The following is a 25193-nucleotide window of genomic DNA, read 5'->3' on the forward strand; positions in this document are numbered from 1 at the left end:
CAAGCATGCGTTCCAGAAGGCCCCGCGAGAGCTCCACACGTCATCGCTGCGTGGAAACGCAGAATCGTGTGACTTTTTCACCAACTTGATGCATCAACTCGAAGAGCTGCAGGTGAGGCGCAGACGCGTTGCTGTGAAGTGCAGCCTTCACGTACAACGTGGCACGAAGTACTACTGATTCTCCTCCAGCCATTCCATTTCAGCCGCGTCGTTTCGTGTGGAAGATCTCGTCCATCCCCTTCGTCACTGACGCAAATCGTGCTGGCAAGGTATCTGTACGCGGCACCGAGGGCAGCACCGGAGGAGTCGTCGGAGTCCTGATGCCGTTCCTCACTCCATCTAATCCGATGGGAAGTGCCCTCCTACAAGATGATGCTACTAGAGTGAGCTGCTCGATGAGTAAGTCGACGGAGCCGACTTGCCTCCATCAACTGGAGTTAATATGCGACTGCCGCTAGGTAGCTTACCTGAATATTCGAACTACTCTTTCTCAGTTGTCGTATACTACGACTCGTAGTGGTACGCATTCGTGTGGCGCAGATTCCAGTCGAAACCAACAAGAAAAGTGGAAAGCCCTCTGCAGTGGTGACTGCATGCTGTCTTCTTTCCTGATCAAATGGACGATGTGAAGCCCAAACTACCTCATGTATGTTCAGTAATATCCACCAGCAAGCTCGCTATGTGACTGCTAGGACAACTACAATCAAGTGCCCACACCGCGTGGGCCACGCGGCCTGTGCTATCTCGCCCCACAACAACCATAAAAATGATAAGGCAGGCAACTTAGTTGGCTGTCATCTTTCGTCTGAATGAATCGCTCGCAGCTCACTATGCTGCTCCAGAATTGCACAGTAGTAGCTGTTCTGGTTCGTGCGGTGCGTGGCTAGTGTCCAGTCGATCCAAGCTAAGTTGAAGCTGATAAGTTGCCCCTCTAGCTATCCTGCAACATAACCCGTTACGTTGCCTTGACCTATCTTCCAACTTCAATACCGATGCGGAGACGCGACAAAGTCGCGGCCGCGCTGGCGGATGTACAGGCTCGGCAGGAGAGCCTCGCTCGAGGCTCTGTTCTCTCCCGAGCGTCCTCTCCGTCGCCTTCAGCTTCAGCTTCAGCTTCAGCTGCGCTGTCTCCGCCTCCATTGTCGCCCCCCGTCTCGATAAACAAGGCGCAAAGGGCTACAGCCTCTTTCCAGTGGCTCAAGCGCCGCGTCGTTCGCCGTAGTGAGAGTAAGGAGAGCGACGTCCTGGAGGATCTAGGCAGCCTCGATCTTGTATCCTCAGCGTCGTTAGCCTCAGTACGCGCACTCATTGGCCAGTTCATCGCGCTTCCGCCCAGACGTGAGTTCGCGTTCGTCCACCCGACGACCAACGCAACAGTTGCCGTGGCTGATGAGAGCGATATTTATGCTAGAAATTTGCCTTTCATCTGCCTCGTGCTGCTGCCAGTAAAGGAACCTGCAGCAGGCAGAGGTACTTCCATTCCTCTTGTCAGTGCTGTTGCGACCCGAAGACGAGACGGGAAAGAGGAGCAGCGTCGACCAGAGACGGCTCACATACAGCAGCAGCAAGAAGAGAAACAACTGCGACCGCGAACGGTGGCTGGGGGTGCTAATCGAGCAACAGCGACTGTTATTGCTCCTGCATCTGCTGTTGTGTCGAGTGAATTGAGTCTTGTGTCGGCTGTGAAAGGAGACCGAGGTTCACCTGATGGGGTGAAAACCGGACGAGAGCGACATGGCGTGTTCACTCCTGTGAGAGAAGAACGAAAGCAGATTGAGACGGACGCTGTGCCTTTGCAAACTCCAACGAAGCCTATGGAATCGACGAGAGAGAAACGCATTCTTGACAACAAACGAGCTAGCAGTGCTAACTTACCGGAGAGATTGAAGCCCAGCCATTCGAAGATGGCAGGACAAGACACAACTGACAAGCAAATGAGTGAACTCCAAGGTCACAGGACATCCGTTCGGGTGGCTAGTGCTGGTAGTGGTGCTCTAGTCATACCAGTCGAGGAGAAACTTGCTGCTTCTTTCATTCCGGAGACGTCGCCTGCAGTACAAGAAGAGACAGAATTTATTCAGTCCTCGCCGAGTATACAGCGGCAAGCTCGTGAGAATATTACACCGCATCAAGTTGATAGTAGTGACGCTACTATTGCCGATCTAGCACCCAAGAAACCCAGTTCTCCAGGGAAATCAGTCTACCAGACACCAGGGCATTTGCGTCGATCTCGGCGCTTTAAGGGGCTCACAGCTGCCAAATTAGCAGAGAAAAGTTGGGAGTGCGAAGACCCGGAAGAGCAAGAAGTGATTACTGACGCGGAACTCGAGGAGTTTCTCCGGTCTTTATTAAGGATTATTCGTACAGGGCTTGAAGGTGTCGATGCGCGTCAACTTGATGAGGCGCTTTCGTACTACGGAGTTGATTACCGTGCATTGAAACTAAACGGAGTATTGCTAGGATTGGATACCGAGCTTGGTATGCGGTGCATCCATGTTCGGGGTGGAGTCGATGGACAGTTAAAGCAGTATTTGCTGAAAATATTCCCAGTGGATAAGGAGAACTCAGTCGATCCTGAAGATATCCAACGCTTTGAGTTTGCGTTGAACATTTTCGCTGGAATGAGAGGCTGGATATCACCTACCAAACTACGAGCGAGTTATTTTGAAGAGAAGCATCCTCTGCAGTTCATACCAGCAAGTGATAGTAGGAGATTGGCGTTTCTTCGTTTATCAGATAGAGATCATCAACTATTCGCGTTGGCCAGCTCAGACGATCCCACAGTGCAGTTGGAAAGCTGGTTAGCAGATGGCATGGAGATAACATACGTGTTAATGTATGGATTTCTGCAATCAAGGAGAAATTCAGAGCAGAAACCTTTGATACAATTGGAAGCTCATTATTTGCGTCGAGATCGCGTTCAAGCAACAATCCAGAAATTAACCTCGGTCAGCTTCGACGTGTGGAAAAGATTAGAGTTCTGCTCTAACGATATCGACGATACTTCTATGGTGAGACGCTTGAACGAGCTTACAAGAACCTTCCTGCAAGACAGCAAACTGTACTGTGGAGACCTTGTAGGATCTGCATTCTTTCCTGCACTCGTCGGATACCTGAGTCGAAAGAAGGAGCAGCTAGCCCAAAGCTTATTCGGAATTCTACCAACGTCCGGTGTTCGTGGTGCGCACCATACCTCTGTATTGGAATACTTGCGACTTCTTCGTCAGTATCTGGAGCAGCCTGAAACTGATTCGGCAAGTTGCGATTCGTATCTGCAATCGGTGGGATTGAAGATTATCGATGTGGACAAAATAAATGCATCCCGAAGCAGCGCTGGTCTTGGAAGACTCTATGTGAATGGGAGGGAATCAGCTTTAACCCATTATCAGTGCAACCTAATGGCAAATGACTCGAGTTTACTGTTAAAGGCTCGATGGGAGCACCAGGAGCTACGCAAAGGAACAGTTTCAAGGTACGCAGTTTCCTCACAGATTGCAGCAGCTATCGTTACTACTGACAGTTTCTGCGCAGGTATTGTTTTCATGGAACAAAAGAAATTGCTGTTGAGTATGTTTTCGTTCGAACGAAACTATTTCCAAGCGCCGGCAACGATATGCGATGGGAAGACCGAGATAGAACGGCAAGAAAAGAAGCGCAACATGCGTTTGTACTCATTTGTGGTGACTCACTGGAGGTACCTGAAAATGTTGCGATTGGAGTGGGCATAAATATTATTCACGCGGAGCTGCTTCCACGCATTAACTCGATGACTTCGCTGAGCACAGTTCTGCGAGAATACTCGGGGGCAACGTCAATTTCGTTTGGATATTGCTACACACCAGTTGATCAGGCCGTCCGTGTGGCGTTTCGAGTCCATACAGACACTTCTGTTGAGAACCATGGATATATTAGTGGATCTTCTGGATGCTGGGGGCTTCCGAGCGCAATCATAGGAATAGATCGCTTTCTCAAGTCTGCACAAGAAGAAGAGGCTATTGCGTTCTGTGAAGCTGATGGACTAAGATTTTTGAATTTGTTCCTGCGAGGATTGGGCGATCCATGGACCACAACGAAGTACGGGAAGCCCTTCTTTGACTACATTTACGAGAAGAAACGTGATGATACGGCATCTTTGCGTGGATATTTACTTCGAGCGATGAAACGAACTATCGCTATAATCCCCTGTGTGCCGCAAAGTATTACGAAGACGAACATTAACATTATTGTCCAGATAATGGATAATTTCCCAGACATGTCGGATGTAGTTGACGAAGTGATTGGCGTGCTAATGGCGATATGCTCAAGTACTCAGGAGCCGAAAGGATCAATATCTGATTACTTTGCCCCTCGAATGACAGAAAACCAGGTATGACTATACGTTTGGGATGATCTTTGTGTTGCTTTTGGTACTCACAGATTTGTCTAACTTCTACCGTGTATAGAAACAATTTACGACTCAAAGTGGCCTGGAAATTTTAAAGGATTGTACCGCAAAGCTGCAGGGCATTCCTGCATACAAGGAGGCCGTAGAGACAGTAATTCTTTGTCTTCTAATGACCCATGAAATGAGCGCTACGAAGGCTGGATTGCTCTTTCACTGGCACGATTGGTTCGAATATTACATCGAAAACGGAGCTTGGACAACACATCCAGCAGAGTCAGCATTTCTTCTCAAACAAGTGCACGCACACTTTTTCGCTTCGACTGCCATTCTAAAGCCAGAAGTGGAAAAATATCCGTGCGGATGCGATAGACGTTTAGTGGAGTTTGTGGAGGCTTTTGTCGGTCTGATGAAGCTGTTTGTGAGGCTGATGTTGACAGGTTTTGGGGTGACGTGGGCTCAACTCGAAATGCACGGCCCACGCGATTGCGTGTCATTTCTACTGTGGAGCGCTCACCCATCTCGTTGGATACCATCAATGGATGAATTGCAGAAACTGATTGTGTCCAGTCTGTGTGAGTTTATGGAGCGCTTGACAAGCTCGCATCAGTATCTTCGTGCGTTGTCTGAGCTCACAGCACCACTAATCGAATTATTATGTCAGCAAGACTGTACTAGTACTTCGCTGCATACAGGGGCTCTACGCGTACTCAGCCTAACATTTCGACTGGCGATTGACAAGAAAGTATGGTCAATCTCGATGGAAATCTTTCTGGAATCGTTTTATCAGCTTCTGGAAAGTATTTGTGGCGAATCTTCTTGTTCAGATATGAACCGGTATATGAATGACGTCCTGTTTAATGCGGAGCGTTCCAAACAATCTGCAAGCTCGTCAACTATTTTGTCGTTACTCCATGAAGAACACATGAATTTCGTTGGTGGATCGAGCCAGCTGTCCCCCGTCTCGCGATCTCAAACGAAGTCATTACTGCAGACACTGGTGTCGTTATGTTCACTGACTTGGAACTCGGTTCTCCAACCCTTTTGTCAAATACCAGCCTTACTCAACCTCGGGTGGATGCTAACAAGTTCGGAAATTGCTGGCGACTTAGCACAACTCGAGGTGGATGATGGTTTGCTTTCTTTAATGGAGAACGAGAGTGTAGTAGTCTCCATATCCGCGGCCCGTGCGTACACTGTATTCCTCTTTCAAGGGCTGCAATCAAGACGTGTCATAGCTGAATATCGGCTGAAAAAGTTGTGCAACCTTCTAACTACCGTCTTAGCATCCAGCTCTCGTCTGATACTTTCTCCCAAGCGCTCAAGTAATTCTGAGAACTCAGATATTATCCAGTTCGTTGCAAACCAACCGGATGCTTATTCGATTCTTATGCGGTACAAGGATCTCAACCGTGCAAAACAGAGTCAAGCTCAACAGAAAGAACTGGATCAAGATGATGCAACGACAGCGGGCTCGTCACCGGTTGAGGTTTTCTGGGAGTTGAATGAGCGGAATGATCTTAATCGAGCTATGGCCGACAAGCTCGCTAACCATTTAAAGTTGCTGATTGTTTTGTCCTCAATGACAAGGAATATCGTGTCAATTGGAAGCAGTGACGAAATAAGGGAGATCATTTTTCTGCTTGTGGTAAGCAAACGGGCTAACCTGCTGTGACTAGCGAAGACTAACTGAATTGTGTTTGTTATGTTAGCGGTTTGTTCGGGAGCGCGTTCATAGTGCATCTCCCCACATTACGTTGTATTTACTGTCACTGAGGAATCTCATCTGGGCTACACGGCCAGACATTATGAAATGGGGGATTTCAGATTTGACAGAGCCCCCTTTCCTCCGAAAACTCCTGATTCTAGCCAAGGACAAATTGCATCAGGTACGAGCAGATAGTGCCTTTGAGTTGTGAGCGAGGTGCTTGATGGCTGTCGTTTTCATTACAGGAATTGGCAACTGGAATTTTATGGGGTCTTGTTGACGCCTACGAGAAGTCAAACATACCGTTGCTTCTGTTTGAAGTGGATGACGCGGTGGCAACAGGGAGCTATTTCGCAAAGAAGATCGGATTCGCTGTGTTGGTGGACAATTTGGTGTCAAAAATGACGGCTAACCGATCTATTGAGAATGATTGCGGCGCCATGGCTTCAATGATTGCCAATCCTGTCTACAGCCATTTCTTCCTTACGAACTATGGATACCCGTTCGTATTGAAAACAATGGAATCTATTCTGCGGCTACTTCGCGCTGGGTACACTCACGGATCATTCGGGCCAAAAGGAGAAGACAAGTCTATGGAGACGACTGAGGACGAGAGGTTCGGTCCGATGCTGTTTTACTCGTATGCGATTGAGAATCCGCATGAGCGAGAGTTGTTACAACTCTGCCGTTCTGCTGTGAACGTCCTCGAGGCAATGCAGCGGATTAGTCCAGAGTCTGTTCTGGATGAAGCTGCAAGAACGAAAACGACGATGCTCCCACTCCTCGATTACCCGAATAAACTGGTGGCTCAATACGCTGTTATGTGCTGCAGTATTCATCTCCAAACGCATCCTCCACAATGCGGTAAATTACTCGGCAATGACGTTCTAGACAAGGTGATCGCTAACTTCTTCGATGAATTCCCGCCCCTTCAAGTTGCTGCTTTTTCATGCATCAAGTTGGCATTTGCTGACCAAAAAAACTTGTCAACTCTTCAATCGAAGCTCTTTCCACTTCGACAGCGGATCGTGTCATGTCTCCACAGTCCTGCTTTTGAAGTGAAACGAAAGGTTGCCTATTGAGCATTGTTAGTACAAGAATAATGGTTTATTGATGTGAAAATTCTTTTCTGTTTACAGGCAATACTGTTGTTGGTTGAGGCAGTCTTTCGTCTGGAGGATCAAACGTTTCTCGATGGTTTTGCTGAAGCTTTTGTAGCGGACAACAACGGTTTGTTAATGGAACTGTTCGATTCTGTTTCGAAGGAAGTAGCTCGGAATTCGTCGGCTGGGGGTGTTCTCCAGCTACTTGTGCGACTAGTTCTCAAACTGAATCTCGTAGCTCGTACCGGCGGTGATAAGCTAGCGCATGTGATTTGCCATATGTTGAAGACACACAGCAACGACACATTCCTTCGTCCTGTGGTAGGGACAGCAACAACTATGGTCTTACATCAGGCTTCTATTTCTAATGACGTTGTTGTGTTTATGTAGCTGTTTAATTTCTTACTCCAGATCGTGTCACAAGATGATCATGCCGAGTATTTCGACCGGAAAAGCCGACTGGATGTAGTAACCGAACTTCTCTCACAGCGACTAACGCTGAGCGAGTTGCGGAATGTCGCCAACATTCTCATATTAGCTGCTTCTAAGCACTCTGGTATCCGACACTACCTAAGTGGATTCGAATCAGGCTGTATCCCTAAGGTCGCCAGTCTGTTAGGTGAATTTTCAGAGCACAGCCTAGACATTGACAACTCGAAACGTACATTACCAGTACCAGGTTGCTACCACGAAGATCGTGCGAGTGGGATTCAGCAGCCTGAAGAAATGCCGGATGAAGGTTCTACTACATATCTGCTGAAAATAACGACGTCTAAGACGGTCTTCGCTTCCCACTTCACCGAAGATATCTATGAGCTGGTACGTCGCTGACTTACGTCTCTAGTGATCATGACGCTAACACTAGGCGAATCAGTTTCTACGATTGCTGTTGTTGCTTGTTACTGGTCCAGAGTTTAGTGCTGAGGAGAGATACGGCTGTCTTTGCGAGAGTGACGGATGTTCTAACTGCGATCCGTGTGATATCATCGCAAAGGTACACTCTGCTCGTAATTTACCTCAACAGACGAGGCTTATTAACACTATGGGTTTGTTATTGTTAGGCACGCTATGGGACCAATATCCTTCGGTTCTCAGCTGCACGTCGTGTCATGTGTCCAACATATGATCTTAGCTTTCTGCTATCAGCAAAAGGAGACCCGGCCGACAGCATTTTGAGTCTAACGATCCAGGTACTTGAAGTTCTTGCGGCTAATTATCAATGTCGTGTACAAATGCTGCGGGGGTCTATCAAGTCAGACTGGTTCTGGATGCCAGCCTTAGTCAAAATCGCAATGCTTCCTGAATTCCAAGAATTTGACGTGGAACGAAATGAGGTGACGAAACAACGGCAAGAATCCGTTGCTCATACGATTCAATTACTGGGCCATTTGAGTGCTACTAAAGGTTCGTACTGGCGGCAAGGGTCCTGGATATCCACACACTCTTACACATTTTTCTGTTCGTTATTTCCTTTAAGCAGAAGTGGCCCAGCGGCTCATGATGGATAGACCGTTCATATCCACACTTTTCTCGTACCTCACACCTACGTACGTTTGAGATAGATGATTTATTCGCAATGCGATGCTACTAACCACACATTTTGTATGCCGTTAAGAGATCAATCAATTGTTGCAATCCGCCGAACTTCGGCTTTTACATTGGCAAGACTCGCGGAGTTACCGGTATTTGTACGGGATGCGTTCTTCCAGGAGAAAATGGCCCTGGTAATTCATGCTTCGAAAGATAACGACGATCAACTGTCGAATCCAGAGCGTGACCCGCTGGTACTGGCAAACAGGATAATTCTTGCCAGAAATCAAAGACTATTGACACCAGGACTTCAAGGCCGAAGTATAGATGAAGGATTATTGTCTGTCCTTGTTCATCTACTGGTATCTCACAAGATGTATTCGCAAGAGGTTGGGGTTCTTGCCGGGGATGTACTTGCTAACCTCCTTTATTACCGGGTGACTTTGCGGGATAAAAGCCGCTTTCGTTCAGTAATTTGGAGTCCGACCAAGTCAACGGAAGAGCTTAACCATTCATCGTCCAAGCGTTTAACCGCCTACTTGCATAACTCAATTAAATTGATGCTTCAAAAGCTGCGACAGTCGAGTTTTGGTGCCTTTCGCGAATACACGGCGCAATTGTTGAACGACGAACTTGCCTACACCTGCAAGCACCTAGAAGAAACAACTTCCGGTCGTGAGCTTCTGTGCGTGTTGATTTCTCTTCATCTCCCTTCCAGTGGAACTGATGAAAATTTGATAAACAACCATGGCCACGATCTCAGTTACAGTGACTCGGATGTAATTCAAACGTACAATCACGTGCACCGGACATATTTAAGACCACGCAGTCTTCAATACGTGTTTAGTGCGTCCGACCGATCAACACACGAGTCAAACGATTACAGCTTCAACGGATCCTCTCATCTGTGGCTTTTCTTACGAAAACTATGGAATTTGGCGATTGCTGAACTGGAAGAGGATAATGAACAAAACCGAGCGAGTATCTCCGAGGTGAAAGATACTGTTGCATCTAGAATTCCCTATGTTTTTACGAGTTGGAACAGTGAGAGTGATGTTAGATATTCCACGGTGGCTTTTGAAAGGCGAAGGTGCTTTCTTGATTTCGTGATTGCGGTTGGAAAATGGGACCCCAGCGTACTAAATGTGATCGATACGAAAACTATTGTTGAAATTGTCATAAGGAACGGCATAGATGCGCCTGCCACAATGGGACGCGAGTATTTGCTACTGAAAGAAATGTGCCAACACATCCCAGAAAACATTGTCGTGATGGCGAAATGTTTTGGTCTTGACTGCATGAATAACCCCCAAGGCAAACCTAGTGACGTCTTTAGAGTGTTTTGGAGCTCAGTTCATCTTCAATTACTTCCAGTGAAATTTACGCTGGCTGCAGGGAATAAGATCACGATTCTAGATCCTTCCACGGAAGCCGAACTGGTGCTGATCTTTGGAATTGATGTTCTTAAACTCCTTTCGTCGAGTACCCCACCGGCAGTGAAATGGTATGCGGAATGTCAAGGTGACACGGAGGTTTTAGATATGATGCTATTGGCTTCAAAGACGTCTACGCTACAGATGCAGCACTCTCTAGTCCGATCGTTCCTGTCTAGTTTGCTGTGGTTGACGAATCAGCTTCTCGAACTTGATCACGCCACGTATCTCAGCATTTTTACGTCGGATCCTCGGTATTTACGATGCGTTATTGACCTGATTTACGCACCAGCCCACGAGGTTCAGACGAGTGCGATAAAACTTTTGCAAAATCTGGCGCAACAACCGAGAATTTTCGCTATGCTCTCACGTTTGGACAGTGTGACTGATCCCATCGGAACTGTGAACTCTGACGTGGTGTCTTATGTGGGGAAAAAGCTGAATAAGTATCTACCCACTCCACCATTATCACAAGACTGTGTGGTGCTACTCGCACATATTTCTTTCGTTCCCTTTTTCACGGATCTGAACACTACAGAACTGGTGAAATTATCACTAGGCTTTAGACAATGCCGACATCCTGAGTCACATTGCTGGACGATTTTGGTTGGTGACGGTCGTTTTAGTTCAGTTCCAGAATGGATGATCGCACAGTACAGTAAAACTTCGATGACCTCCTTCGCAGCTGTTATGAAGCGTATTCAAAAGCGGTTTGATGGATTTGTTGGAGCTCTACAGGATAAGGCAAACTTTTCCATGTACGCAATTGACCAGAAGACGTACATAACTCATACTTCGGTAGCAACACGAAGACGTGTAGCCGTGAGATTGAATAGGTTACTGAAGACGTATATTGATGATTCTGCGATGTGTTGCGGCTCACTACGAGCACGTAACGGGCTTGTTGTGCGTCTGGGGAGGCTTCTAGTCGAGGTTCGGGCGGAAATTATTCGTCGTGTGGCATATACAAAGAGGATTTCTGAACGTGTTGTATTCGAGCAAATGCAAACACGACAGCTGTCTGATCTGTTGCTGTTATTGCAGGAATCACCTCTCTTTGAAGGTGTTCCGAGAGATATTCTAGCGAACGTGGCATTTCGCTTGGGTAATCCTCTTGAATTTCCGATCTATGAACCTGCAACAATGCAGCATTTGCCGTTGCTTTTAGTATTTGATGAAAGCGTCGAGTTTGAAATGCATTTGGCAGAATCCGAAGAAGTGGTTCGAGGTACAGTTACCAGAGGAGGTTTACTTGGCTATCCACATTGGTTGCAAAGAGAATCTTCAAACACCTTTGCCGTGCACAAATGTGGACTACTTGGAGCTATCATATCGCTTGAGGTGTTGGAGTCCGAACTACCAGAACCTGCTCTAAATATCGTGAATAATCGACTAAGCCACGCCTATGCGGATGGCGACGTCCAAGCTATCTTGCGTTTAATGAGTCATGATAATTTACCGGTACCAACGTCGGGGAAACGCCATCTCCAATGCTCCGCTTCAGCTCTCATTGTTCAACTCATCACCGCCGATGCTTTCGTCGAAAGCTTGCTCAATGATAACTGGGCTATTGGAGTTCTTGTAGACGTTGCATTGGGTGCCTTACCCGCTGATGTAGTACTTAACGCATTGACCGTGATCGCTGCATTGACAGCAACGGAGACCCGTACCAAACGATTCTGGACAAAACTTACGGAGTCTGGTAATGCGAAGGAAATTGTTACGAGTCTTTGGCACCCAGTTGCTGAATTTGTGAATCGATTCAAGCTTCGATTATGGGAAAATCATCCAGAGATTCTGGAGAGATTTTTTCTCATCCAGTCTCAAGTCGCGAGCTCTGTACCTGCGTTTTGGACGAATCTACAGAGCACTTGGACTGTAAAATACTTGCGTGATTGCGTAGCGTTGCTGCGATCCGACCAGAAAGGGACACCTGAGGTGGTTGGATACCATTTAAGTTGTGGTATTCCTCATCGCGTGGATTTTCTACTTCGGTGTGGATATGATCTGGATTTGCACTTGACGATAGCGCGCGCTCTCGCTCGAACACGCAGTGGGAATGTTATCGGTATGCTCCAGTTGTTTGATGCACTCAGCAATGATGACGTCCTATGTGAACAAATTTGGGAGCACGTGATCATTTCATCTGATGTGTTTGATGGGATTCTCGAACTTGTGACAGCGGAGATTAGCGGCTGCTTTGACGCAGGCAGTAGTAACGATCTCGAAGTTTACTGCACGTTTATCTACAAGATATGCACCGGTGGTATCAAAACTCAATTGGATCTAGGACTTCGTCATGCCATTCAAAATCAATTTGGCATATTGCTAGTGCTTCTTGAACAGGTTCACGAACTTCGAGAAAGGCATTCGGTACGCAAATTTTACTCCATGGATATTGCCACATCCTCACAATGTTATTTGATTTTTGTTTCAGGTTCACGTTGTGCTTCGTTGTGTTGGAAGTATATGCACCGATACACGTTCCAACTATAACCTCGCAGCAGCGTCGGCCCATACTGATGAAAAGACGGGAAGTTTTATCAGTATTGTTGTCACAGCGCTGGCAGAACTAGAAAGCCACTTGCAATGCCACACTATTGTTGAGTCTTTGGAAATTCAAGCTATTTTTTCTTGCATTGATGCGATCACTTCTGTATCGGAACAAAGCGAGCATTTTGAGTCCAAGAATCTCATGACAATAGCTCTGAACATTATTCAATTATTTGCTTCACGAACTCAAACTTTTGACGATGGAATGATCGTAGCTTTACAATCTGTGGTAAAGGTACTGCGTCGCGTTGTGAGCGGCGAGGGAAATGATTATCTTCAAGCGTTGAACGAAGCAGAGATCTCGACTTTTGTGGCTGGCTATGAACTCAATTCGCAGTTTTATTCAATGGCTAATGATAACATTCAATTGCTACGGCTTCTGGAAAGTTATACGACACTTTTGGACGTTTTGGTGACTTCACAAAACTTTCTGGATATGTTGTGGGCGATGTATTTCAATGGAACTGAAGCTAGTAGTTCATTTCTCACTTGGATGTACCAATGGATACTATTTGAACCAAACGAAAGCCCGTCCATTAACGCACTAAACCTCAATCGCGCCTCCAAAAGAGATCGAGTACTAGCCGTTGCAAGTAAGATGCAGACGCTGTCCTTGTCAGTGGCGATAAGATTGACTGAGCATCATTCGATCGTCCAAGAGCTCACTGTTCACCCCAAATTTTCAGGCGTGATAGCGCACATATGTGCTTCACTACACAATGCAACGGATGACATTGACTTTGAACGCCCGATACAATGGGTGAAATTTATGTGCTTTCTTTTGGAGAAGTGGGAAGAAGCAACAAGTGTCCAGTCTGATGGACATCGCATGAGTGCAGTTAAAGCAGCTTTAGCTCACGTTAAAATCTCACTACTATTACAAGCGTGTGTTGTAGCTCGTGGGAAGGAGGAAAGTTTTGTATGCTACGCTATTCGTTTCTTGTGGCTGCTGGTAAAACTCCAAAATAATGCTGATAATTTTGTGGTCTCCGTGGATCGCTGGACAGATGAGTGGATTGAGGTTATACATCTAGCCATCAGGATCTTGCAATTGTCATCGTCTTCGATGCGATTGAAATGCTATTTACTGGGGTTGCTGGCAGAACTGACGCTTAACCAAGTGACTTTAACGACAGATACGAGTGAAGTAGTGGATCTTGTCCATGCTACATTAAAGATGCTAACTGGGAACTTACTGCTGAGGGAGACAGTACAAAATGTTGCTTCGCGTATTACAACGAGTTCTCTATCCGCACATAAGTGGAAGGAAAATAATGAAGGATCTTTGGATGAGGAATTGATTGGAATCGGCGTCATTCTTCAGAGTCAACGATTCGTGCTCTACCTTTCTAGAATCCCTTATATTCGAACAGCATTATTTCATTCCGAGTCTATTCATCCGCTCATGTGTCGAACTCTTTTCCAAGAAGCTATTGCGACTTTAGGCGTGAAAAGAGATAATGAACTCTGGATTACCGCGCAAGAAGACTCTTTACACCTAATTACCACCTTGCTGAGAGCGGCAGATGAAGTTGGCCGCAATAGTGTGCTGCGTTCATATCGTCTGGTAGCTCGACGCGGACACTTCTTGAAGAGCTGTATAGATCTTCTCTCGGAGCCGTGGAAACTAGAATTTCAATGTGTCATTGTAGAAGGCATGAGATCTTACTTAGACAAGAACATTGGGGGAAGTGCTGAGGTTGTTGCTCTAAGGGAACACGGTGACGGCGACTTGATGGAGCTGCTACGATCGATCATAGTCGCCGAAGACACGATGGACGGTTCCAACTCTTCGAATATTATAGTGCTTTGTCTGCGCTTGTACAACTCAGTTATTGAGTTTTCGTTGGAAAATGCCAGATATGCTGCACGTCGTGGCTTCAGTGAACTATGCCGGAAGTTCCGAGTGGCTGCATCGAGGCATGGTGCGCTGATCTGGTGTGATCGTCTAAGAACGATTTATTTCATTGTTCGGATGGTTGGGGACGTCGATCAATCTTTGACGAAAGAGATCTGGGAAATAAGTTGTGCATATTTTCTGCATCCTCTACTTATTTCCCACACGGAAACCACAAAATATGCTCTGGAGATTTTACGCTGTCATGTTGGGAAAGAATTAGGCGCTTTGATCGCGCTTGAATGGGATGATAGAGGAAGGCACATCGCGTTGTGTTTGATTAACTTGCTACACAACGCAACACTCAACTATACTGCTTCGGAAAGTGATGCGTCTACAGCTAAATTATCGGTGGGTGCACTGGTACACTTGTGTTGCTCCGACACACTGAGTGCGTACATAGCCAATGATCCAGAGATCGTCACAGCCCTTGTAAGAGGCTGTGAGCATCCGAAAAACAAGTGCCAGTTCGATTTACTAAACGTTTTGCTGGCAAGTGAGGACGCAATTCTCAAAAAGTCATTCCTGTCGGAACAACTTTTGGACCAATTGGGCAGAATTGCCACAGTAAATTCAGATTGTCGAGTGCTTCTACTGGACCTTTTACCAGGATTAATTCACATACTACGTGATCGGGTCGTAGATAGTGGTGGAAAGTGTTGGAATGATCTATTGCTCTGTGTTCTCGAAGAATTGAGTTCACATACTGGCAAACCTGAAGCCGATGAAAGCCGCTTGGTGATAGCAACTAAATCATTGATAAACATCTTGGATGCTTGTGATTGTCGTGATTTTCCAAGTGAATTACTATTTCGGTTGCATGATTCATTGTTGAGGATAGTTGATACCTCGAGAGTGATTTGTGACCCCAACGTTGACGATGTTAAAGCTTCCGGGAGTGGATATTTTCAAGACTTTATTGGCATTTTGGTGAAATCATCGCCACTCGAATTACTTGTTCTTTCCAGTCTTACGAAGCTTAGTGCTTACCTTGAGATAGAGTTACCGGTGCAGCCGTACGGTATAATGTGTGTTTCGTCGTGGATGAATTCCAGTGTTTGTTGCAATTGCGAGGGTGGAGATACCAAGGCATTTATCCTCAGTTCGCTTGCTATGCCTTTCTTGGCGTTTTGCGGGCATAACGAGTCACTTCAGCCTGTGTTTAACTTCCCACCGTACTGGCGAATTTTGACGAGAATGTTTGCCACCTTCCATGGAGAGGCTGTCCACCTTAAAGTGTCGAAAATGATGTTGCAGCTCTTACGCGAACCAACTAGCGATAATTACCGATCCTTTGTATCGAATATCTGTAAATTGGATTTGATTGAAGTTCTATGGTGGGATGTTTCTACAAAAAAGAATAACGTGAAGGTTGGGCAACGAGAGTTGTGGTATTCGCTTCTATTCGAGTTGTGCTACAATCGCTCCAACGCTTTAGCTATCATGGAAAGGGAGTTTTTGGAACGTTTCGTCGTCTTAGAAAGCGACCAGCTCAACACGGATCTCCTACAAGAACCCGCCAGTACGAGCTTTCTACGTCTTGTTTCCTCGGTACTCCGCGCAACAAACTTCTCCGATCATGCACAGTGTTTCGAGAAAGCGATTTCAGCAATGGATATCCTAGCCGAGTTGTGTATTTGTACCATCGCCTCGATCTTAAAGATGAACGAAACAAAGTGGAATGCCACTGAAGTTCTGTATGCCCTTGCGATGCACCAGCAAACGTTACCAGGTATATGGAAGGCATGTCGTTTGTATCCCTTGGAATTATCAGATGAAGGCTCAGAGCGGCTTTGCGCAGTGTCGGAGATGTTGCTGCAATGTGGAAAGAGTCTAGCTGATCTCATACTCGTTCTGACAATCGTTGTCAAAATTTGTGGACAGAGCATCGATATTCTCATCAGAGCACGAAATATGATAGACTGCTGGCCCATGGTAAGTGTACTCTTAGAAGTACTCCAGCAATGCCTTCATTCATCAACATCCTCGAGCAGTTATCTCCGCCCAATCGTTCTAACCACTAGCAATCCTGTCGATTTCCTCCCGTTTCATTTCCCGACGGAGTTTCACATTAAAGCAACAGTGCTGGCTTTACAACTTGTGCAGCTTTGTGCATCCGATTGCCAGTTTGCTGAGTCTTTGGAGACAGAATTGGATCTACTACGAACTCTGTTTATGTGCATTGCAACATCGAACTTGGAAGTTGCGAATAACGCAGCAATTGCACTCAGTGCCTTGATTCGTTGCGATGTCGATTGTTATGATCCAGAAGATGAGGAAGCAGACGTCACACGATATATGTGTAGCCAGGGTGACTACCGACATCTTGAGTTCTTCTACACCCTGGACACACAGGAGATAGTTCGTGTTGCACCCTCCTCTCGATTCCCACCTAGTTTTGTGCTTTTAGTGCGCTGGTTACGCTTTTACTCCGTAAACTTGACGTTACTCAGCGACGTTCAAGAGGTTGAACACTTCACACAAGAACTGGAAACTACAGAAATCACCCAACGTGACGATCACGAGAAGTTCGTCGCGAGTATTCTTGAAATTCTACTATATTCCGTGTCGAACTATCACTTCGTCGTCTACAAGAATGATAATGGAGAATCGGAAGAACAAGAGCACTCATTTTTGCTGCAGTCTCTTCTCTCACTCTGCCAACGTTGTGGCGGTTCGTGCATTGTCTCTAGTAGTCAGATTCGCAGCAGATCTCTCACACTAGTACAATTGTTGTGCTCTCTTGACTTACCACACACCTCGTCTGTACAAGTGTTCACAAACCCCCAGCAGATGCAGATTTTGATGATGATTGTCGAGTGTTCAACGTCTGATGCCGAGCAGAACGCAGCCGCGCAGTTGATTCAAGCCTTGGCACTTAAGGAGCCTGTCAAAACGTTATTGATATGTGACTCATCGCTGCTTTTCCGCTTAGAATCGTGGCTTGAAATGGATACCCTACAGCTTCTAGCGGCTGCGGTCATTCAGCGACTTGCCACCCTATCGAGTATTGCTGTCCACGGTGTCTTTGGGTTTTACCCAAGTGCTCAGCAGCAACTGGCCCAGTTTCTTTTTGTAGGATTGGGACACAAGAAACCAAATCGTGAATTTCTCAAAGAGAACAAGCAATTGCTCTGTAAATTCCACAGATTTCGACTGGAAATACATCTGGACGGAGATCCCAAGTGTTCACCGCGACAGAGCAGCTTTCGCCTGGTTCAAATGAGATTTGAAATCGTCGATCAAAGCGGAAAAAGGCTTCGCCAGTTTGAGTATCAAGCAACGCTACAAAGTGGAAATGAATCTGGCTACCACGAGTTTTTGGTGGATCCAGCTGCAAGAATTGTTCGTTGTAACGTCTTCACTGGGTACGAAGAAAGAAAATTTGAATTCTCTCGGGGAATTGGGTCCGTCTGTCATCGTTGTGACTCAGTACAATTACGATTTTCTGAAGAGGAGCTGCAACCGAGTACATCGTCGACTGGTATTTTGGCACGATTACTGAGACAAGATATAAGTGTTGAATTTTTCCAAGCGTTATCGGGCATTGTTGCCGAATTTTGCAAGGACTACAGTATATTTCGTGATCCCATTGTTGACTTGCCATTCCAGATATTGGTAGTCCTCGCTAGATCTGTAGAGTTCCCTCCTATTGGGCAAATGGATGTTATGTCCTTGGAAAACTTGACTACGTGGTTTCCTACTAAACCAACGGTCAGCAATTTTAAAGCAATTATCCCTCCTGTCTTAAATCTCATCCAGAAACTTCGTCAGTTAGTGTGTGTAAGCGAAGTTGAGCACGAAAGCGTGTTGGGCAGTGATTCTGGAAGTTCCAGCTTTTTGGAAAAAATTGTCGAGCTCGTAGGGGATGTGGAAATCCGCGATCTTACTGCAAACACGTTGAATACTTTGTTCATCGAGAATTCGGACTTGCTGCTTTGCTTATGTGGCCAATTCAATTCAGAACAAAGTTCAGAGACGACGTTCCTATCACTAGTGGCGATTGCAATTCGAAGAAACGTAGTGCACTGCCAAACGTTTCTAACGCCGACAGCGCAGACGCTACTTCGGTCAGTATTCGACGCTGGTATCCAGAAAAGTACTGCTCAGCCTGAATTGCGGAGTAGTTTGATTTACTTTGCTTCTCTAGTAATTGTACGATTGACGCGCTGCCCAATTGGTGACAACCTGATGAACGCACTTGACTTTTTCTCGCGAATATCTTTCGAAATGTTTAGTCGCCATCCAACGGCTGATGAATTTTCTACTGGAGCGGTAGAGAATTTGATACTTAGTTGTAGCTTCTTTTTCGACGGGCTGCCTACATTTGTAGCTGTCCACGCAGATACTCGAGAATTTTTGCGGTATGAAGCCTTATTTTCTGCTTCCAACGTTGCTGAAGATGAACTTACCATTGCTGAGACTCTTCTGATGTTTCTTGGTAGAACTCCAAGTAATGGAATTGATACTAGCGGAGTCATCGACGGCCAAATTTCTTACAATAGCTATGATCGATTAGCAGCATCAATTCTTGAAGCTCTAGTGGAGAAATTATCCTCTCGAAAAATATTTGAACAAACGTTTCTCCAATTATTGGACTCACGATACCAACAAAAGGGTAAAACCATCGCAAAAGCTTTTGAAGAGCAATGTCTCGTTGGCATGAGGAAATGTATCGACCTAACGCGTTATGATTTCCAAAGTGAACTAAACGCGCTTAGACTAACCTACTACTCCAGTATCCGAGCGGGAGTTCGGACTGGAATCATCCCTCCCCAATGTAGCGGAGTTTTTCAACGCTTCGATCAAGAACATCTTTTACCAAGTGAAAGTTTGCAATGGCACAAAAATCAGATCGGGGAAAGCGAGAAAACGCATCGTCATCGTTCTTTTCTACGCCACGAGCAAAACCTCGCTACGTCTCCAAGCAAATTCTTTCAAGCGGAAGACTCAAAATTTGATTTAGAGCTCCGAGAGCTCATTTTGTTCACCAATGAACACTCCGAATTATTGTCCGTTTTGACTGTAAACCGTAAAAAGGCTTTGACCTCAGCAATTCGCGTTGCGACCCAGAATGCGCGAGTGTTGATGGCTTTCCACTCAATGGCAAGTCTCGCTCTTGATTTTTACATTGACACGGCCATGAAACTGCAGAATGAAAAGAAAAAAACTAAGCGCAATTATCAGAGAAGAATGAGCGCTATTGTCAATATTGGCAACGACGAGCAGAAGTTTTTTCTGGAATGGCTTCTCTTACTCGAACAGTTAGCTGGGTTGCTCTGCTCTGGGCTACACGAGCTCGATGCGACGTATTATATAGAGATAGCACGTCAGTTCCGTTCTCTTATCTTGGATTTACCGATTTTTCTACGTAAAATAGAGCGCATGGGGACGCACTCAAGACAACAAGCGTTGATGCTGTTCCTCGACAATTTGCATCGACTATTAAAGCGTGCCACAAATCGAAACGAGTTGAGGGTAGTGGCCGCCAATGGATCAGGAATTGTGGATCAAACTAAGCCTATTCGAGAACGCCTCCGTAAATTAGATGTCCATATTTCCACATCACTAGCTGCTCTTTTAGAATCTAAAGAAGGGATGGATAATCTCTCAAGAATGCTGATAGCAATGCAGTATATGTGGCGGCGAATAATGGGGGATACTTCCCTTGAAAAGACGATGGCGAGCTCAAGAGAAGCAGTCAGCATTTTGAAGAAAATGAAAGAGAAATTTATGAGTTTTATTCGCGCTTTACGACGACCGATGACAACTTTTCGAGCCCGGCACAAAACTTCTACAGTTAAAGAATTCGATGGTCCGTCCGAGTTACTAAATCTCTCTCGGGTGATAGACTCAGCGAGCACTGGCCTATCGTCTCAAAGTACTAGTGAACGCGATGATCTTGGTGCCACTAGTAAGAATTTTCGCCAGATTTCGTCACCTTTCCCGTTTGCCTCTTTCAAGTTGCTTTTGGATCACATTGGTTTGGAATCAATCACTGCAAAGCGAACAAAACTACTTCTTCAGTCTCCAAAAAACAAAAATGTTGTTATTGGGGTACTTACGTACGCTTTTGGTATGGGAGAAGAAGCTGTTGAAAGAATGACGACACTTGAACTGGCTGAAAAATTTCATGAACTTGAAGAGAAGAAGAAAGTGCTCACCCTATTGGATCAACTGCAACAATTGACATTGGAAAACGAAATGCCTTTCGATAATCTACCTTCTGTTTCTCACGACAAAGTGGAAATGAGTTTGTGGCGCTTGATGGTGCGTCCGATACAGCGCGTGCGGTTCATTCACTTGTACCACCAAGCGCAGATATTTGTACACTGTGATCCTACCAAACGTCGAGTAATACTAGAAACATATTGCCAAGCTTCACCACAGCGACCCATTATCCGTAACAGAACGCAAGATGAACTCAGTAGTGAAGAGGAAAGTCGTACAAAGCAGCTCGTTGCAAAGCCAGAAAAAGACTCTGCTTTTTCGCGATTCTTTGGTACATTGAAAAAGGAAAAACAACGAATTGGAGCTGATCAAATAGTCCAGGAAGAACCGGTACAAATTGCTGCAGCTACAGGACCGTGGAACACTGCACCTTCACTAAAAGCAGTGATTTCTCGGTCCACACTGAAAGTATGTGATGGAATTTTCAATCCTGACCCCTTCTCCGACGATTCGGCAATGGTTCTACTCCGTCGAAAGCTTGAGGCTCAAACGAGTAGGAGAAACTCTAAAAGTATAACGAGGTTCCGTGAGTCAAACCGATCAGCTCAATATCGTTACGACCAGCACGCCAGTCTTCTTGATAGAATACTCCATGGAATTATCTTGATCGGAGCTCGACTGATTCTATTGATCGCATTTTGGCGTCAAGAAGAACTTCGAATGGACTTAAAAGATCCAATTATGGCTAAAGCATTTAACGATCCTCATGCGCGAGATGAATACTACCGCTTTTATCACGCCAAAAAGGGTCTAGGAGAGCTGGTGCGTGTTTGGATGCCTACGTGTGGTAGACTGGGTCTTCAGTTATGGCAGGAACGGTATTACGCTTTAATTGGGACATTGTTTAGCGTTGTAATCTCGCTGTGGTTACCGACCGTAGCTTTTGACGATGATGTGTCAAAGCGCAATATTTTCATGACGCGGATAGTATACGGCTATGGCATTGGGATCTTTCTACTATCCGTAGTTTCTATCGCGCTAATTGCCCAAAGTAAGTACGTCATTATTCGTTTTGTTGCTATTTTGTAAATTTACTAACTCTGCTCGACTAGATCGCTTTGTGCTGCTGGAACAGACTCGACTGCGTCTTCGGCCAGTGTCCCGCTACTACCAAAACGCGTTGGCTGTGACTGCCATTGCTGTCGAACTCGTGCAACTTAACTCTCTAACATTTGACTCAGCCGTGGAATGGGATGATTCTGATGAACTTCCGGCAATTATCGAATGGCTGGGAAACCAGGGGATCACAAAGTTTGGCTTCACATCAGTCTCAGAACTAGAAGCACTTGGAGTTCTCTTGTTGTTGCTTTTCTGGTTTTTACTACTGAAATGTGCCAACAAATTTCGAGAAACGAGTGCTCTACTGCATCGTATATTGACCAAAGATCTACCTGCATTGGTGCATGGATTTCTCTACATGAGCACGATCTCGGTCTTTTTCTCGTATCTCGCTTGTATGGACTGCTCGGACAAGCATGCTTCCAAGTACGAAAAGTGTAATAAGGACCCGAACTGTCCTCCGTTTTTGATTGCACATAAAGACATCACGTGTTGGACGTCTGAACATCAATGGTATGCGCTTCTCGGACTCTGGGGTATCACTTTCTTCCTGCCTATCGGTTTGTTAGCACATGGTATGAGTCAAGTGTTATTCCAACGTGAGACGTTGGATATCAAATATGCCCCTGTATTGATCCTCGTAGTGCAGCTGGTGAAGGCAGCAGCAGCCACAGCTCAAGGTTTCTTCCCTCATAATCCCATACTTCTCGCTAGTCTCGGTGCTGTGGGGAATGCAGTCTTATTGGTCCTCACACTGGCGATGCATAGCTGTTCCCTTTGGTACATCAAGTACATCAAGTGCAGCATATACGCGGCGTCGTGTTGGGCCTCGCTGGGCGCTATTCATCGACTCCAGTATACTGGACAAAGCAGTACTCGATCGCTTAACATGATTTACTTTGGATGGCTCAGTATTGGACTCACAACAGCTACAGCCATACTAGTGAAAGTTTGGCTACGCGCACGAGCTAAACAGCGAGATACAGAGCGTCACTTTGCAGCGCAACAACGTCTGCTCAATGCAGGCACGGCGAGTGGTGTACTAGGCACGGTGGAGCAGAAATTTATGAAAGCGGCGAGCAAACGCTGCACTGATCCTCTCACACGTGCGACCTTTATCTCGAACGCAAAGAGACTTAGTAGCTTGACTCCACCTCCAGTATTGGAAGAATTCGTGGCAAGAGCTAAGGATGCATCGGTGCATTTGAATGAACCAGGCGAAATCTTGATCATGCAGAATGCTCGAATCTTGGCCAAGAAACTACGTGAGCATGCAGAACTACGACGAAGGAGGTAACTTTAGATCGATCAAGCGTAAAAGATAGGGACAGGAAGTGGTGGACCAATTTGATGTTATACATGTCTGCGAGGCAGATCATTTGTGCATGAACATGCATGCCTTCATGAAGGAATCCTATCGACTACTGTTTTATATACGTGGTTAGCTCTGTCTGGAGCTTTTGAGAGGCGAGATGTCTATTAGGACACGAGGCCTCAAGGGGTTTTATTGTTGTGTAGCTCCGGGAAGCGGTGCCGTAGCCACTGGCAAAGGAAGGCGAAGACTTCGTCCCGTTCAGGGTCTTCGAAGACGCTGTGGAAGACGCCGTCGAACACCTTGAACTGTTTGTCCATATTGGCCAGTTTGTCGTAGAACTTTCTCGTCACGCCCTGATCCGCAATGTGGTCTTCCGACCCGACCAGGAACAGCACGCTTAGAGCGCAGAAACCGCTTCCGGCTTGCTTGATGCTCTTGTCTTTCGTCAATCGGTGCATGGCACTGAGTGTCTGCTGCATCGTCCTCGCGGTGATGTCGCTCTTGGTCGCCAATGCGTCGGCTTTGAAGTCTTCTAAAGTACCGGGATCTCGCCACAGCAGCTCGTAGTCGACGCCCGGTACAAGACGTACCCGAGGCAGTAGCAACGCCAAAGGCTGGATGAATGCCGCCTGAACCTTCCAGAGCGTCGACATCTCCATACCAACTGTTGGCCCAGCCCAGAACCCGGCGTAGAATTTATGTTGTCCCGAGAGAACGACGTGCAGCGCCACGAGTGAGCCGAAAGACGTGCCGGCGATGATCAAGGGTGGCGTCAACAGGCTGGTTTGCGGGAAGATGGCGTTCTTAGCGAACGCGACGTAGGCGTCTGTGTCCTCCACGAGCTGGCGGAAGCTGCGCACATGACCGCGCGTCTTGTGACCGTCGCAGTCGCTGGCGCCGTGATTCACCATATCGTACGTGATCACGCCGAAACCTGCTTCGCACAGGCGTTCGTACAATGAGATGTAGCGGCGACAGTGATCACCCGCGCCGTGCAGATACAGCACGACGCCGCGCAGTGCGCGCTTGGACGGAGGGTAAAGCGAGAAGTAGAAAAGCGATTGACCGCGTAGGTTCTGGAACCGGCCTTCAAAGTGTTGAAGGCCCGGCGGCACGTGCACGCCGAAGGAGCTGCCGAGCGACCCCGACGAGGAGGACGACGGCGACGCCCACGTTGCTGCCGACATAGGTGACACCTCAGCTACCCACTGCAGCAACGCACCCGCCCTTTTGGTTGCAGCTTAAGAAGTGAGCGTTCAGTGAGCGCTCCACCCCGAGACGGAATGTTGAATGCCACGCTGGACGCTGGACGCTGGACACGAACAATTCAGTTCAAGTCGACCGTGGCGTGTTCTTCACGGGGCGCGTCTTTATCGGAGACTCAACGAATGAGGCGCACTGAATGCACTGGAGCTCGGACAGGCAAATCTCCACTCGACGCACGCTGCTCGCTCTCTGTGGGGCGCTTCTGCTGCTGTCCACAATCTCCACTCTCTGGCGTTGTGCCGTCGCTATGTTGGTGGCATGCGAAAGCACCAGCCCGTAAGCATTCGCGCCGACCGATTGTACAGCACGCTGAGCAACAGCTTCCGACGTTGGGTCAACTTGGCGGGCTGGACGCTACGGTGGCAAAGACCGCGAGGCCTTGCCACCGTGGGCGAGCACTGCCACTGCTACAAGATCGGAGATCTCCGGCGGTCACTTCAATCTTATTCCGCCTTGAACACGGCAGCGACTGTTACATCACCGGTACGAACAGCTGGAGACAATGCTCAGTGCAATGGCGAGTGCCATGTATTTGCTGGATGGGCGTTATCCAGCGCACTGGAGACGGCCACCACTTTCTTCCTCGCTGCTGCCGCTGCTCAATGAACCTCATCGATTGATCGCCTTTATACATGTAGCAAGCTGCGGACGAGAAGCTACGCCTTATCCTTCTGTTGCAATGCGACAACGGCGATCCCACGGTGCTCTGTTCACTGT

The 25193-nt window shown here is 46.8% G+C and overlaps 3 protein-coding genes across 6 annotated transcripts; 2 read left to right on the forward strand and 1 right to left on the reverse strand.

Annotated features, from left to right (window-relative positions):
* The first annotated feature begins 1 nt into the window (after position 1).
* Positions 2-23344, forward strand: PPTG_22475 (hypothetical protein). Of its 4 annotated transcripts, XM_008904324.1 has the most exons (13): positions 2-3472; positions 3532-4366; positions 4443-6029; positions 6094-6270; positions 6335-7159; positions 7229-7513; positions 7583-8011; positions 8067-8186; positions 8254-8596; positions 8673-8739; positions 8808-12528; positions 12593-21827; positions 21889-23344. In XM_008904324.1, the coding sequence occupies exons 1-13, from the start codon at positions 993-995 to the stop codon at positions 23190-23192; spliced, it is 21408 nt and encodes a 7135-aa protein (XP_008902572.1). In that variant the 5' UTR covers positions 2-992; the 3' UTR covers positions 23193-23344. The 4 variants fall into 4 exon arrangements, with proteins under 4 accessions (XP_008902572.1, XP_008902573.1, XP_008902574.1 ...); XM_008904325.1 differs by having other exon boundaries at positions 2-4366; XM_008904326.1 differs by having other exon boundaries at positions 2-4366; positions 6094-7159.
* On the reverse strand, positions 23207-25176 carry PPTG_09152 (hypothetical protein). Its single transcript, XM_008904023.1, has one exon. It carries the CDS (start codon positions 24395-24397, stop codon positions 23390-23392), a length of 1008 nt encoding a protein of 335 aa, XP_008902271.1. The 5' UTR covers positions 24398-25176; the 3' UTR covers positions 23207-23389.
* On the forward strand, positions 24735-25082 carry PPTG_22476 (hypothetical protein; the record flags this gene model as incomplete). The annotated part of the gene is made up of 1 exon (XM_008904328.1): positions 24735-25082. One exon carries the CDS (start codon positions 24735-24737, stop codon positions 25080-25082), a length of 348 nt encoding a protein of 115 aa, XP_008902576.1.
* Positions 25177-25193: the final 17 nt, after the last annotated feature.

Source organism: Phytophthora parasitica (genome assembly GCF_000247585.1).
Source record: "Phytophthora parasitica INRA-310 unplaced genomic scaffold supercont2.17, whole genome shotgun sequence".
Classification (NCBI taxonomy): domain Eukaryota; phylum Oomycota; class Peronosporomycetes; order Peronosporales; family Peronosporaceae; genus Phytophthora; species Phytophthora nicotianae.

What these genes read in the sequence shown, in the direction of transcription:
- PPTG_22475 (XM_008904324.1), top strand. Translation starts at nt 993, where the DNA reads ATGCGGAGACGCGACAAAGTCGCGGCCGCGCTGGCGGATGTACAGGCT. An exon ending in CCGAAGATATCTATGAGCTG is followed by an intron (nt 8,012 to 8,066) that starts GTACGTCGCTGA and finishes TAGGCGAATCAG; the next exon opens with TTTCTACGATTGCTGTTGTT. An exon ending in TTCTCGTACCTCACACCTAC is followed by an intron (nt 8,740 to 8,807) that starts GTACGTTTGAGA and finishes TATGCCGTTAAG; the next exon opens with AGATCAATCAATTGTTGCAA.
- PPTG_09152 (XM_008904023.1), bottom strand. Translation starts at nt 24,397, where the DNA reads ATGTCGGCAGCAACGTGGGCGTCGCCGTCGTCCTCCTCGTCGGGGTCG.